The sequence below is a fragment of the Oryctolagus cuniculus genome, chromosome 17 (assembly GCF_964237555.1).
Source record: "Oryctolagus cuniculus chromosome 17, mOryCun1.1, whole genome shotgun sequence".
In the NCBI taxonomy this organism is placed as follows: Eukaryota; Metazoa; Chordata; class Mammalia; order Lagomorpha; family Leporidae; genus Oryctolagus; species Oryctolagus cuniculus.
Window position 1 is genome coordinate 42,719,276 of NC_091448.1, and position 14,907 is coordinate 42,734,182.

The 14,907-nt window shown below is 40.5% G+C and overlaps 1 protein-coding gene across 9 annotated transcripts in view; it reads right to left on the reverse strand.

The window, feature by feature from the left end:
- The window catches only part of NF1 (neurofibromin 1), a 299,237-nt gene that overhangs the window by 28,119 nt on the left and 256,211 nt on the right, over positions 1-14,907 (reverse strand). For all 9 annotated transcript variants that reach the window (XM_070061094.1, XM_070061092.1, XM_051825441.2 and 6 more), the window contains 11 exons: positions 13,942-14,135; positions 11,923-12,063; positions 11,493-11,772; positions 10,448-10,662; positions 9,734-9,795; positions 9,466-9,580; positions 8,816-8,917; positions 6,677-6,817; positions 4,437-4,563; positions 1,855-1,986; positions 826-961 (listed from right to left, as the gene is read on the reverse strand). In XM_070061094.1, the coding sequence (XP_069917195.1) occupies positions 826-961; positions 1,855-1,986; positions 4,437-4,563; positions 6,677-6,817; positions 8,816-8,917; positions 9,466-9,580; positions 9,734-9,795; positions 10,448-10,662; positions 11,493-11,772; positions 11,923-12,063; positions 13,942-14,135 (1,645 nt within the window). The remainder of the gene's footprint in view (positions 1-825; positions 962-1,854; positions 1,987-4,436; positions 4,564-6,676; positions 6,818-8,815; positions 8,918-9,465; positions 9,581-9,733; positions 9,796-10,447; positions 10,663-11,492; positions 11,773-11,922; positions 12,064-13,941; positions 14,136-14,907) is intronic.

Genomic DNA, 14,907 nt, shown 5'->3' on the forward strand with positions numbered 1-14,907 from the left:
GGCTTCAGATTGGCGCATATCTGGCCATTGCGGCCAACTGGGGAGTGAACAATTGGACGGAAGACCTCTCTCTCTCTCTCTCTCTGTGTAACTCTTTCAAATAAATAAATAAATAAATAAATCTTTTAATAAGAGATATATTGGTTTGGGGGCCAGTGCTGTGGTGTAGCAGGTAAAGTCGTTGCCTGCAGTGCCAGCATCCCACTTTTTTGAGTTCCAGCTATTCCACTTCCAATCCAGCTCTCTGCTGTGGCCTGGGAAAGCAGTAGAAGATGGCCCAAGTCCCTGGACTTTTGCACCTGAGTGGGAGACCCAGAAGAAGTTCCAGGCTCCTGGCTTTGGATTGGTCCAGCTCCAGCCATTGCAGCCATTTGGGAAGTGAAACAGTGGATGGAAGACTTTTCTCTCTTTCTCTGCCTCCGCCTCTCTCTGTAACTCTTTCAAATAAATAAATCTTTTAAAAAAATCTATAATAAGTTTAAGTTTCCATCATTAAGCATATATTATTGTTTGTAGTCCATGTTGGTTTTGGGAAAAAACCTAATACTTTCAAGGTCACCTTTTTCATCATTCAGCAGGTCTGTGGTTAACAGAAGCAGACTAACATAAACATTAGCACAATTAGACTAGAAGAAGGCAGCTTTCCTACTACTAGCTCACATACAATACTGAACACTTCTACAGTAGGTTGTGACTTATTCTTCCTAGACTATCTCTATATTCCTCCCAAACAACCTTCTAGATCACTCTGATACTTGCCTCCTTAGCACGGAAACTTGAAACCTGATTATAGTTACATAGTTATGGGAGAGCAAGCCCACTCACCTGTAGCTGGGATCACCATGATGAATGGGATATGTGTCCATAGGAACATTTTCCATTGAAATATCAGTAAGAAGAAGTGACTGTCTATGTTTTAAGCTGAAACGACCTCGAACCTCTTCAGACACTGTGAGTAAAGCTAAAAGGAAAAAGAGGGTAAATTTAACAAATAACAAGTTTCACTTCACACAGAGGATATATTTCTCACATGCTAGTAAAGAGGATACCTGTTAAAAGGCTGAAAACAACTCTAGACAGTGTGAGGTTTCTCTGGAAAGGTTTATAATCTGTGTAGACTGTACAATAGCCATGAGATACACAAAGAAATTTACTAAGCACCTTACTTTTTTCAAGAGCTTTAACGCACATTTGATTCGAACAAACACAAAGAGTCGGCAGGCCGGGCATTGTTAAGCCCACTTAGCCATTACGTGATTTGGTCAAGGTCATATGGCTCCAACAAAAAGCTGCCACATGGAAATTTGCTAAACTAAGAACCAGTACTTTGTGTAGAACAATTACGTTCTGAATTATACTATATATTCTGAACTGTATTATACATAACTGCTGCATGAGCAGAGAAACCAAAATCAGATAAAAGCCAATAGGAATGGTCTAATGGGACAGTAGGGATGGCAAAATGGTATAAGGAATGAATACTGAAGATGCATGAAGTCACTTGTAGGTGATGGCAAGGAGACTGGTTTAGAATAGCCTACCCATATAGCAAAGCAATAAAAAATAAGGCTTGTGAAACTGAGATAGAGAGGACAGAATTAGGAGGGTGGCTTAAGAGCCCAGGACGCTAGGCTGAGATGTCCAGATTTTATGTCAGACAATGGGGAGCTATTGTCATATCTTAAACCAAGAATGGCAAAGAGAATATTTCAGATTAATGTCAACTCTTTCATAAGGAAAAAGGTTCAGATAGAACTTAAAAAATTTTAAACACTACTAAAGGACAGTCAATATCTGTACCTTTTGGTGATTCTTAGATAGACATGGTAAATTTTATCTATTCTGTGTTTTTACCTGCTAAGTAAGCCACACTCTGCGTATTCACCTCAAACTTGTCACAGTTTCTGTGTTTGTTAACCAAAGTTAGTAGTGTATGCAAAATTCTGACTGTTCTTGCAACAATAGCAGGTGAAGGATGTCTGTACCCTACAGGGGAAAAAAATCAAAACAAGGTTATTCTATGAACAGGAATTTTTTCATTCTTATTCTGTGATTAGCAATTCTGCAAGGGAAATTAAGTATAAGAGATAATTCATACCTACACAAAACAGCCTCCTGAAAAGGTAAAACATATATATGTGAATAATTAATTACATATAGGATTAAGTACCTAAAATGTACAGAACAGAATAATGTCCCCTGAGACTTTAAGGTTCCTCAGGGGGAAGAAAATGAGGAAAGATAACAGTGTTTCAGGTCTTCCATCCCTAATGCAGCACAGGGACTTAAAAATACATACATACACACACCCACCCACCCACACACACACACACACACAGGAGTTCCCCGTAAGATTTCTTCTGAAAGTAGGGTTCTTTTGCTTAAAAATGTCTTTTTTTTTTTTTAAATTAAAACACTAATGACAAAGGAAGAATGTATGTACTAAGTGTTCAAAGAATAGAGTTAATTACAGGGTAAGTTTGACCTCTTAACAGCTTTTCTTTTTTTAATATTTCTTATTTATTTATTTATTTGAGAGGTAGAGTTACAAGCAGAGAGAGGGAGAGAAAGAAAGAAAGGTCTTCCATCTGCTGGTTCATTCCCCAAATGGTCACAAAGGCTTGGGCTCCTTGTACTGCTTTCCCAGGCCATAGCAGAGAGCTGGATAGGAAGAGGAGCAGCCAGGACGTGAACCAGCACCATACTGGATGCCTGCACTACAGGTGGAGGCTTAGCCTTTGGCACCACAGTGCCAGCTCCCTCTTAACAGCTGTTAATCACTAATGCTACTCTATTTTAGAATAGGAGATTTCAACACTGAACTTATCTGGTATTCCACAAATACAGAAAAAGCAATCAGGTTTGTCAGCTGCCATCCCTTGTTTTGGTATCCTCAAGTAAGTGTAGTTTCTCTTGAGCAATCTCTCTTCACCACAGAGATTAAAATTCAATTAAAAAATTTCATAAGAAGGTAAAATTAAATGTATACCCTTGTAGGTGGGAGATGTATATACACATACACCAGTTAAAAACTGGAAGAACAAGGCAGGTGTTTAGCCTGATGGTTAAGATGCTGGTATCCTGTATAAGAGTGCCTGGGTTTGCTACCCAGCTCTGGCTCCTGACTTAGGCTTCCCGCTAATGCAGACCCCAAGAAGGCAGTATATAACAGCTCAAGTAACTGGGTCACTGCCACCTATTTGGGAGACCTAGATTGGCCCAGTTACTGAGTTACTGGCTACCAGCTTTTTCGAGCCCAGACCCAGTCATTATAAGTGATTGGAGAGTGACCCAGAGGATGGGAGCACTCTCTTTCTCTTTGCCCCTAAAATAAACAAAGTGAATGGACCTCCATGATTCCTCAAGCTCAAGAATGATGTTGAATTCATATAAAACTGCAGACTCAAGCTCTACCTTGACATCATGCTGTCAATGATCTACCACTATAAGCTGACTATATGCTGTCCCTGTTAAGCACAATTGCCGTCCATGACTGCCCCATGTTAATAAACCAAAGCTATAAGCTGTGGAGTCAGCAATGGGAGTAAGGCCAGATCAGGAGGTGAATGAACTCTGAGGAACAGCTGGAGATCTCTGACTTTAAGCAACACAGAAATCTGGAGGGGTTGGGGCATGGTACCAGAAAGGTGAAGTTTTATGGTATTTAATAATGGTATTGATACACTGTAAACTAGAAATGGGCTGAAGAAAATCTGTTACCAAATCTCTAAGATAACATTTTCCAACATAAATTAATCAAACTAATACACTGACTTGCATTCTGTCTTATTTGATAATCAGTAAGATACTTTAAGTATTGTTACTAAGAGTACTGCAATTAGGCTCAATACTTAGGGACTTTATAACCTTCAACTCTCTAGCATTTTTAAGGAAATCTGATTATTTGCTATGGGAATTAAACTCTATTAAAATACACACTGACTAAAACATAACTCAATGAGACACATAGTTTCATTTAAAGTAAGACACATGAACTAAATATTTCAATTTATTTCAAGAAATAAGTTATTTTAATTACTCTGGCTTCTTGATACTATTTCATACAAATACTCTTTAACTTTTTTTTTTTTTTTTTTTTTCATTTTATTTGAAGGGCAGAGAGACAGGGAAAGAGAGAGAGATCTTCCATATACTGGTTCACTCCCTAAATGCCTCCAATAGCCAGTACTGGGCCAGGCTGAAGCCAGGAGCCCAGAGCACCATCCAGGTCTCCCACATGGGCGGCAGGGACCCAAGTACTTGAGCCATCATCTACTGCCTCCTAGCATGTGCATCAGTAGGAAGATGGGACATAAGTGAGGGAGCCAAGACTCAAACCAAGCTCTCCAACATGGGATGGAGGAATCCCAAGCAGTGACTTAACCCCTGCATCAAACACCAGCCCCACAAAATATTCTGATATACAGAGCCTCTACCTTTTAAGAGGTGTCCAACCAGTGCAAAATTAAAGTTGGAGTTGAAATTGAGTCCAACAAAATGATCCATTTGCTTGCAGTGCCATTCCAGAGGATTCCGGATTGCCATAAATACTTCTTCTGGACTCTATTAAAGACAATCATAACATGGTTAATGGGTTAATGGGGTTCACACAGAACCTTTTAAGGATCACTTACTGGTTTTTATGTTCAACAGGTATGACAAGATAAGTAATTCCCTTGAATTGAGAGAAATTATTGTAGGTTTTCTACAGAAAACCATTGAACATTTAAGGTTATATGAATTAATTAGTGAATTAATTAGTACAAAATCATCAGGCATTTAATAAGATGGTATAAGATAAAATTGCCTTGATTTACAAAACCAACTTATTTTTCCAATTTACTTCCTGATACTTTTTTTTTAAAGATTTATTTATTTTATTTGAAAAGCAGAGTTACAGAGAGGCTGAGGCAGAGAGAAAGAGAGAAAGAGAGAGAGAGAGGTCTTCCATCCACTGGTTCACTCTCCAGAAGATGGCCACAATGGCCGGAACTGCATGGATAAAAAGCCAGGAACCAGGAGCTTCCTCCAGGTGTCCCACGTGGGTGCAGGACCCAAGGACTTGGACCATCTTCCACTGCTTCCCCTGGACATAGGGGATGCCAGCACTGCAGGCAGCAGCCCCTTCCTGGTATCTTTTAATCAGCTTTATTAATTGGTTCCTAGCATACTGGGTCACTGAGCCAATATCAGTACCTCCTACCAGGATTTTCTGGCACTGAAAATGCTATGGTAGACACTACAAAGATAAAAATACTCACCTGCAAATAGGCTTTTTTTTTTTTTTTTAAGATTTTATTTATTTACTTGAGAGGTAGGTTATGGACACAGAGAGGGAGAGATAGAGAGAAAGGTCTTCCACCTGCTGGTTCATTCCCCAAATGGCCACAATGGCCAAAACTGGGCCAATCCAAAACCAGGAGCCAAGAACTGTCTCTGGGTCTCCCACACAGGTGTAGGGGCCCAAGTGCTTGGGCCATCTTCCACTGCTTTCCCAGGCCATAGCAGAGAGCTGGACTGCGAGAGGGGCAGCCAGGACATGAATTGATGCCAATACAGGATTCCAGCGCTTCGGGCAGAGGCTTAACCTACTACGTCACAGTGCCGGCCCCATGCAAATATTCTTAACATACAAACAGCTAACAGGCATGTATCACTCTAACACTGTCCTATGACAACTTCACAAAAAAGCAATGGGAATAGGAAAGAGGGGTTCTAATCCCAAACCAAATGTACAAACATGGACAAGTCACTTAACTTCTGTGTTCTTTTCTATCGTGTGGGATGGAGTCTGACTACCAATGAACTAGGCAGCTTCCACCTCTGGACTTTCGCTTACACATTTCCAGACCTTCAGCTACTTGGTCCACACCACGTCTGGCAGACTGAACGAACACTGTCTAGAGCGAGCATCTTCACACGCAGACTATGGCCCTGCTCCCTCTTCCCTGCCCACAGCTGAGGTGACTCACTTCAGGCACACTCCTCGTCACATACATAGCCTGTCTTTAAAAAGAATTCCTCTCTTTTCTGCTAGACTCTAATTTTCTTCAAAAATAAAAGGAACATAATTTCATACTACTTTATTCTCTTCTGTATACTCTATGAACCAAAATCTAATGCCAATCAAGGTGGATAAGTGTTAAAAAGCCATTTATTTTAAAGTTAGATAAGGCAAAAGAAGAAACCCTAGTAAAATTCAGTACCCGAAAGTTCCCTTTAGACTCTCCAGCTTCCGCATCTGGTATTAATTACATCAGGTTTTCATTACGTAGCATTATGCACTGAAAATAAGCTTATTTTTAGATTAACTCTTCATTTGTGAGATGCGGGGTAGAGAATGTTAACCTGTATCTTGGGGTGGTGAAAATTAAAAATAGTACCTATTGTGGTAGCCATTATGGCCAGTCAGTATTATTTTTCTTTATTCTATTTATTAGTGTCAAGCCAGTACTTATTTATTTATTTACTTATTTTGCTATTTTTATATAGAAAACACACATTAAAGTCCAGTTCTTAATGAGTTGGTAAGGAACCATATTCACAATAAATCACATTATGCAAATTCACACCAGTAAGCTATGGATCTCTTCTGTTTTTAACAGAGCCACCACAATAAAAGAGGGCTGAGTGTTCAATGCGAGCCAGCGAGGAATCCAAGGGAAAGCTTGCTTACCTTGTCATTGAATATCCGGAGACTATCCAGGGTGTGCAAGTTTTGTTCAAGAAGAGCAGTGCCTGCTGAATACAAGTTGACCTCATCGAGCTGCAGCACGGCCACAGCTACCCAGAAGAGGGCTTTGTGTAGAGGGGAGTCCTGGCAAAGGAGTCACAAGCCAGGTCAGTAAGGGGAACCGTGGGAAACCCGCGTTCTGACACACCGCAGTCTAAAGCAAGCATGTGGCTTCACCCAGTCACCCAGGCTTTCCCCTTTGGGAAGGCAGTACAAAAAATAAACCTGTGTGCAAATAAACACAGGTAGCTGCGCAGAGAGCCTCAGTGTTTGCTTTGCTCTCTCCCTGTTCTGGATTCCCAAATCCAGTCAACAAGGTTTGCTGACTCTTTAAGAAGCCTTTTGCATCTGCTATTTCTTTCTTTTTGCTAACAGTGCTTTACCATGCTGCTCTTTATTCTAAATGTTCAATTTTTTTTTGCCTCCAGCTTCTTCCTCACTGTGCAGTCCATCACCAGAAGGTGTATTTCTTCTGGAAGAAAATGGTACGTTGGCCGGTGCTGCAGCTCACTAGGCTAATCCTCTGCCTGCAGCACCAGTACCCCGGATTCTAGTCCCAGTTGGGGTGCCACTTCTGTCCCGGTTGCTCCTCTTCCAGTCCAGCTCTCTGCTGTGGCCCAGGAAGGCAGTGGAGGATGGCCCAGGCCCTTGGGCCCTGCACCCCCATGGGAGACCAGGAGAAGCACCTGGCTCCTGGCTTCGGATAGGTGCAGTGCGCCCGGCTGTAGCAGCCATTTGACGGGTGAACCAATGGAAGGAAGACCTTTCTCTCTGTCTCTCTCTCACTGTCTAACTGCCTGTTAAAAAAAAAAATGGTATGTTCCCAAACTCTTTTCTGAAGAATGCTGAATGTTCTGTTAGTTCTAGCCAATCTTTAAAACGTTCCCTCCTGCTATTCTCTTGGAAAGTTGCCCCTTACATCAGAGTGCTCTGCCCACCAGCCCTCCTATGCCTCGGCTTTCTCAGTACTCCCACTGCTCCACCTTGGCTACTCAAGGTTTCCCCCCTTTCTCTCTACCTGCATTAACTCCTACCCACATCCTTAACTACAGCTTGAATTCTACCCTTTCAAGAACTCGTCACTTCTGGCAGTAATCTGTTGTTGGTCTGAATTTGATCCTTATTTAGGAGAAAATCCGTGGACTTCAGAGCTAGTCAGCCTTGACTTAAAATCATGGCTCTGCCTTTCATCAGGTATGCACCCCTGGGGACAAGCTACTGAGTCCTCCTGGTCTCATTTTCACTTATAAGATGTGGATAAGAGAACCATTTTATATGATTTAAGATTAGAATGTTTGTAGAACACATCACTCTACCAGGAACACAATAACTATTTATTTCTCTGTAAGCTTTCCCAAGATTTGCATCTTTTGAATTCAACTCACAGAAATTAAACATTATCTCATTTTAGTTTACTCATTTTACTCATTTTATCAATGTGGAAACATTCACATAACTTTAATGACCTGCTCGAGGTGACAAAGCTGAGATGAGCACAGACTAACCTACAACAGTGGCCATGGTATTTCACACCTTTAAAATAACATTTTAACTTAGTATCCAAACACTTCTGAGAATCAGGTATACCTCTCCCAGCTTCCCATTTCTCCAGAGTAAGGTCACTAACACATCACTAACTCAACACGCCTGCTGCTCATCCGGTTCATCACGTGTCTGCTCCCTAACCTCCACATCCACCCCAGATCGTAAGCTCCAGACAGGCAGGGCGTTATCCCTTTGTTCAGCACTATGTACATCTCCAGCCCCCAGGGCAGTCCCTGGCACATGGCCCATGTTCAGTCAGTGCCTATTAGAAACAAGAATTAAGAATATATCACCTGTATTTCCTTAAGCAACGAGACAAAAAACCTACAAGCAGTTAGAACATACTCTCCATACTTAGTCTTCCTCTACTGTAATTACTTCAAACAACTAAACTTTAGACAAGAAGGTCTACATTATGGCTTTTTTGTTACAATCTCTCCACAATCCATCTTATTTTCTGAATGTGTTGAAAGAAAAGAAATTACACTGAGCACCATAATCCAAAATGAATAAACTAATTTTCTACACAATAATTACCTTATTAAGAAGTGGCTGTAATTTGGTTAGTGCTATTACTGTAGCTTCTATCAGAACTTGACTGTTGTAAGTATCAGGTCCTTTTAAGCAACTCTCAAGTGCCTTTTAGGGAAACAGAATTCTTTATTTTACTTTCATTGAAATAAAACATTAACTCTTAAAGTGAATCTCAGAATCAGCTCAGGAACATTTACTTATTAAGTGCTAGAATTATTTCTAATGCTATGGTGATTGGTGATCTTGGAAGCTTGCTTAATGTACATTTGGTTTCTTATTTTGACGTATTTCTATATTCTAATGTAATAAGACAGGCATTACCACAGAAATTATAAATTATATAACTTTATATGAGGCTATAGTTTTACCACCATATAATTAAATGCTTTGAAAACTAATAATATATTAAGGTTACCTGCTTAGCAAAAGAGGCAAAGTACTTATTTTCTTTTAAAGACATCTTCTTTAGAGAAGATTTCTTCACTTCAAAGAATTACAATAAAGAAAATAATCAAAATCTACTTTTTTAAGGTTTAATAAGCAACATATAAGACATTTTATTAAATTCAAATTTAAGTATCTTTTTAAAGAAAAGTAGATATGCTTTGTAACTTAGAAACCACAATTAATTGGGAGAAGGAAGGGAGAGGTACCTTGCTAAGAATACGGATAATTTGCTTTATCTGGCCATGAGACACTCGTTTGCTAATACAGCCAAAGACAACAAGAGCTCTTGGTTGTAGGGATGGATTATATTGGAATGCAAATCTGTAATGAAAAGATCCAAGGAGCTTAGGAAAATCTTTGTCTTTATATATACTAAATAATAAATTAAAACACTGATTATGCAGTAATCTCTATCTTTTCAACAATTCACACACTTTTACATTTTTTACATTTTCTATTTAATCTGGGACATACCTTTGCGCTAGTTCTGTCCACTGGTCCAGCCACTTGCATGTTGGAATGTCTCTCATACATGCCTAAAAAAAGGATACTCTGAATATATGTGGGGTCTTTGTTCATGGAAATGAGTATTATCTTTTATATTTTATTTTTTCCCCCAAAGATCTTTTCATTTATCTGAGAGGCAGAGACACAGAGAGAGAGAGAGATCTTCCACCCATTGGTTCCTTCCCCAAATGGCTACAATAGCTGGAGGTGGGCCAAGCCAAAGGCAGAAGCCAGGAGCTTCTTCTGGGTCTCCCACATGGATGCAAGGGCCAAGCACTTGGGCCATCTTCCACAGCTTTCCCAGGCACATTAGCAGGGAGCTTGATTAGAATTGGAGCAGAGAGGCCTTGAACTGGTGCCTATATGGAATGCCAGGACAGCAGGTAGCAGCTTAACCTGCTATGCCACAGCACTGGCCCCAAATACTATTTTTTGATTCCATTTTTCCATGCATGTCTTAAAGGCCCTTTGATTTTATATATGTATATGTTTTTAGAAATATTTAAGCAACATTTACTTGTAATATCATTAAATAAACCATATGTGTGTAATCAGTAACAAATTCCATGAAAGTGTTTTTATTTAAGTATTAAATGCAAAACAGCAGAATAAATCAATACTTCTATACAGCACCAGATTTTTAAAAAGCTTCCTAGTTTCTTATCATTTTGTCTTACATACCTCCATGATCTCCAACAAGGCTTCTGTGACTGTTTCCAAAGATGTCAAAGCAAAAGTCTCCCTCTCGTAGGAGCCAGGAGAGAATGACCTGTCCCGGTAACTGGAACGGAAGGCAATGACTGCGGCTGACTTGACTTTGCTAATGCCAAACAGCAAGTAAAATTTTGGCAATGAGAACTCTGTCAGACTGAGTCTCAAAACTTGCTTGGTCTCTTCTGTAGAAGAAAAAAGAAATAAGACTTTGAACACACCAATTTTTAAATTTTAAAGTACTAAGTTTCATTTTGAATACAGTAAATTTAAATATCATATAAAATTACATAGTTGTGTTCTAAATCAAACTTCTAGATAGATTCTATAAATGCTCATTGCTTTAGCCCCATTAAACCACAAATCAATACTAGTACGCTTGATGTTGTACTAGACAGCTTCATCAAAACCAGTACAACATGGTCCAGTTACACTATGTGACAACTTAAGAGGCTCCATAACAAATAGGCTTGGAAAATTTTCACTACAGCTTGACATGGAATGGAAGTAATTTATTCTTTTTTTTCTTGTTAATATTTCATATCATGACTGCAGACTTAAATTAGGACCTTGGGGGCCGGTGCTGTAGCACAGCTGGTAAAGCCACTGCCTGAGAGCCAGCATCCACGTGGACACAGATTTGAGCCCTGGCTGTTCTACTTTGGATCCAACTCTGGGCTAACGTGCCTGGGAAAAACAGTGGGAGATGGCCTAAGTGTTTGGGCCCCTGCACCCATGTGGGAGACCCAAAAGAAGTTCTTGGCTCCTGGCTTCGGCCTGGCTCGGCTTTGGCCCTTTCAGCCATTTGGGGAGTGAACTAGCAGAAGGAAGACCTCTCTCTCACTCTCTCTGTCTCTCCCTTCTTTCTGTAACTCTGCCTTTCAAGTAAATAAATCTTTAAAAAAAATTAGGATCTTGGTGTTAGGCATCATAATTAATAACAATCTACATCAATTAGGTGGGGTAAAGGAAAGGAAAGAACTGGTGAAACACACATTACTGCCCTGAGACTCACCACTAAACTGAAGCTGTGAACAAGTGCACAGAGAGTGGATGATATTGATGACCAGCCCATGTGTGGAAGCTCTCAGCGAGAGTGGGCCAGTGGCCACTAAGAACGTCACGACGTGGAAGAGGTAGGGGAGATGAGCTGCCACATCGAGGGAGTTGTTGAAGGACAGCATCAGCATGTAGCGTGCTAAGATGGCGATGTCATCCCACATCAGATGCTGCTCCAAAGTCGGAGTTGGAGACAAGCACGTCTTATCAATTATTTTGCACATCCGTCCAATAACCTGTAATGATGCACAATTTAAAACACAAGGAACAGTTTTATCACAACTTTTAGTTTAACTTTAAAGTAACTAAGTCAAAACATAGAAACTTCCTGATCATTAAAACAGATACATGACGTCATAGTTCAGCAGGCAAAAAAAAGTAATTACCTTGCTTGAAACCAATTTCACATTTCCAGAGGCCAAAGCTACAGCAGTATCTGCCATCACCTCAGCTTTGATGGATCCCAAGCCACCTGTTGCACTGGTTTTGATGAAGCTGTCTAGTACAACATCAAGCAGATCTGTAATCTAATGGAAGAGGGAAAACAACTTCAGTTTTTTACAGATTTATATTTTATTTGAAAGGCAGAGTAACAGAGAAGAAGGGCGGTGAGAGGGAAGGAGAAAACAGAGAGAAAGTGAGCGAGCGAGCACATGAGAGAGATATTGAGATCTTCCATCCTCTGTTCACTCCCCAAATGACAAGGAAACCAGGAGTCTGGAATCCATCTGGGTCTCTCACACAGGAGACAGAGGCACAAGCACCCAGGCCATTATTTGCTGCTTTCCCAGGAGCACATGCAGGGAGCTGGATCAGAAGCAGAGCAGCTAGGACATGAACCATCACTCAGATATGGGGTAATGTGTTGTGAGGGTGGCCTAACCCACTGTACCATGCTGCTGGCCCTGGACCATTCCACCAGCACAATTTTTAATTTAATGAACCACCCAACTAAATTAAAGTTTCGTTTTACGTGAGACCTTCAAAATATGTTTTACAAAGAGACCTGTCAGTAAACATATCAAAGGATATCAGAGAAAGGATGCGGACATTCACTTGATTTCTACAGAAATTAAGAAATTGATATCCAAAATTGGAAAAAAAAAACCCTCTATACACTTCTTCATGTACTTGGCAAAGTATCTCTGTGTTCCTCGAAAACAGTACTGGATGATCAACATAAAATACAATTATTTTTAAACACAGGAAATGACAGCAAGTACTGAGAAGCTTTCTAGGGCTATAAAACCAGATCAAAGATCATTTAAAATTATTTGGAGGGAGTGGAATCTGGTCTAGTAGTTAGGGACACCCACCTCTTACATCAGAATACTGAGTCCAGTTCCTGGCTCTTGATTCTGGCTTCCTGCAAATGCAGACCCTGGCAGGTAACGGTGATGGCTCAAGTCACTGGGTTTCTCCTCCATATGGGAGACCTGGATTGAATTCCCAGCTCCTGGTTTTGGCCTCAGCCCAGCCCTAACCACCATGGGCATTTGGGGAGTGAACAAGTGAACGGAGCTCTTTCCCTGTCTCTTTGCCTCTCAAATTAAAAATAAGTAAACAAATAAATAAAATTAACAGTACTGTTTGAGTAAAGGCATTGTTGTCCATTAACTCTTATCAGTTAAAAATGTTAGATTCTATCCTATATTGGCACTACCTGATAGAACTATAAATGAAAGCTGGTGTTCCAAATAGCAACATTAAGAAACATTTATGGGCCGGCGCCGCGGCTCACTAGGCTAATCCTCCGCCTAGCGGCGCCGGCACACCGGGTTCTAGTCCCGGTTGGGGCGCCGGATTCTGTCCTGGTTGCCCCTCTTCCAGGCCAGCCCTCTGCTGTGGCCAGGGAGTGCAGTGGAGGATGGCCCAGGTCCTTGGGCCCTGCACCCCATGGGAGACCAGGAAAAGCACCTGGCTCCTGGATCCTGCCATCGGATCAGCGCGGTGCGCCGGCCGCAGCGCGCCGGCCGCGGCGGCCATTGGAGGGTGAACCAACGGCAAAGGAAGACCTTTCTCTCTGTCTCTCTCTCTCACTGTCCACTCTGCCTGTCAGAAAAAAAAAAAAAAAAAGAAACATTTATGGAAATCTATGGTGTACAGGGAACCAGAATACACTATAAAGCACTACTTTCTAGAAGTGACACCACAATTCTATAGCTAATACCCATATAATTATGCTGGGGAGAACAGTACTGAGAGAGGAAATCCTATGAGAGGAATCAAACATTTACAGTTCTGAGTCAAATGAACAGCTGGGTGGGCATCTGTATGTTTTTGAAGGTGGGGACTGTGTTCCTTACGGCTGTTAATAATGCCTAGTATGGCACTTTGCACAGAGCGTGTCACATAAGCATCTGTGCAGAGAAGCTATTAGGCAAACATGTGTCCAAACTCAATACCTGCCCAAGGCTCCCCCATATTTTTGCTTGAATAGACGGGTACATCTGTTTTTCATTTATGGTCATTGTTATCAGCTTATCAAGAATAGCAGTCACTCTTTGTCGTTTGGCATCATCGTTATGCTTGCAAAAACGGACTAGATTGGACAGCCACGGAGTCATATATTCCAAACAGAGGTGCTTCAACTCAATACCTGGAAAAAAATACCATTAGCATAGATGGTCAAAGAAAACCACATCAACAATGATTTTAACATAAAGGGGGGGGGAGGTAAAAGGTGAAGACCATCACCTAGAATTAGGCCTGGAGAAAAGAGACTTGGCAAATACATGTTTGATGACAGAAGTGAAGAGAAGCCTTGGAGAAAATAATTTTAAAAGCTGTAAGCCAATTTTTGAAAAGTTTTGTCTTATTTTTCTCCCTTTTAATCACTTCTCTTCCAGTTTAAAAAAAAAAAAGTGTTTTCTTCTCATTGTAAAAGGAGAATGTGGTAATCATGCAAACTTTGGTAAAAGGAAAGCATCACCAAAAAACGGAAGTGATGTTAACTGTATCTCTCCCCAGGCTTTCAAGTCTAAGTAGAGATAACGCATATTTATGTGTGTAGATCACCCATGTACCACATCCAGTCCACAACAATTTTGCTAGTTTGTCACTATTACACCGAGATTATATTAACATTCCCCAAAAACATTTTCACTTTTTATTGAGAAAAGAGCTCAGACTTACAAGAAAACACAAAAATAGCAAAATTGCCTCTATACACTTCTCATAGAGTCTCAAAGACCATTTTTAAAAAATTATGGTAAAATATATACAACATAAATAGCACCTTTCAAACATTTTTAAATGTACAGTTCAGTGGCAGTAAGTAATTCACACTGTCATATAAACATTACCACTGTCTAGAATATTTTCACCTTCCCACGCTGAAACTCTGTATCAGAAACATTTTAATGGCCTCA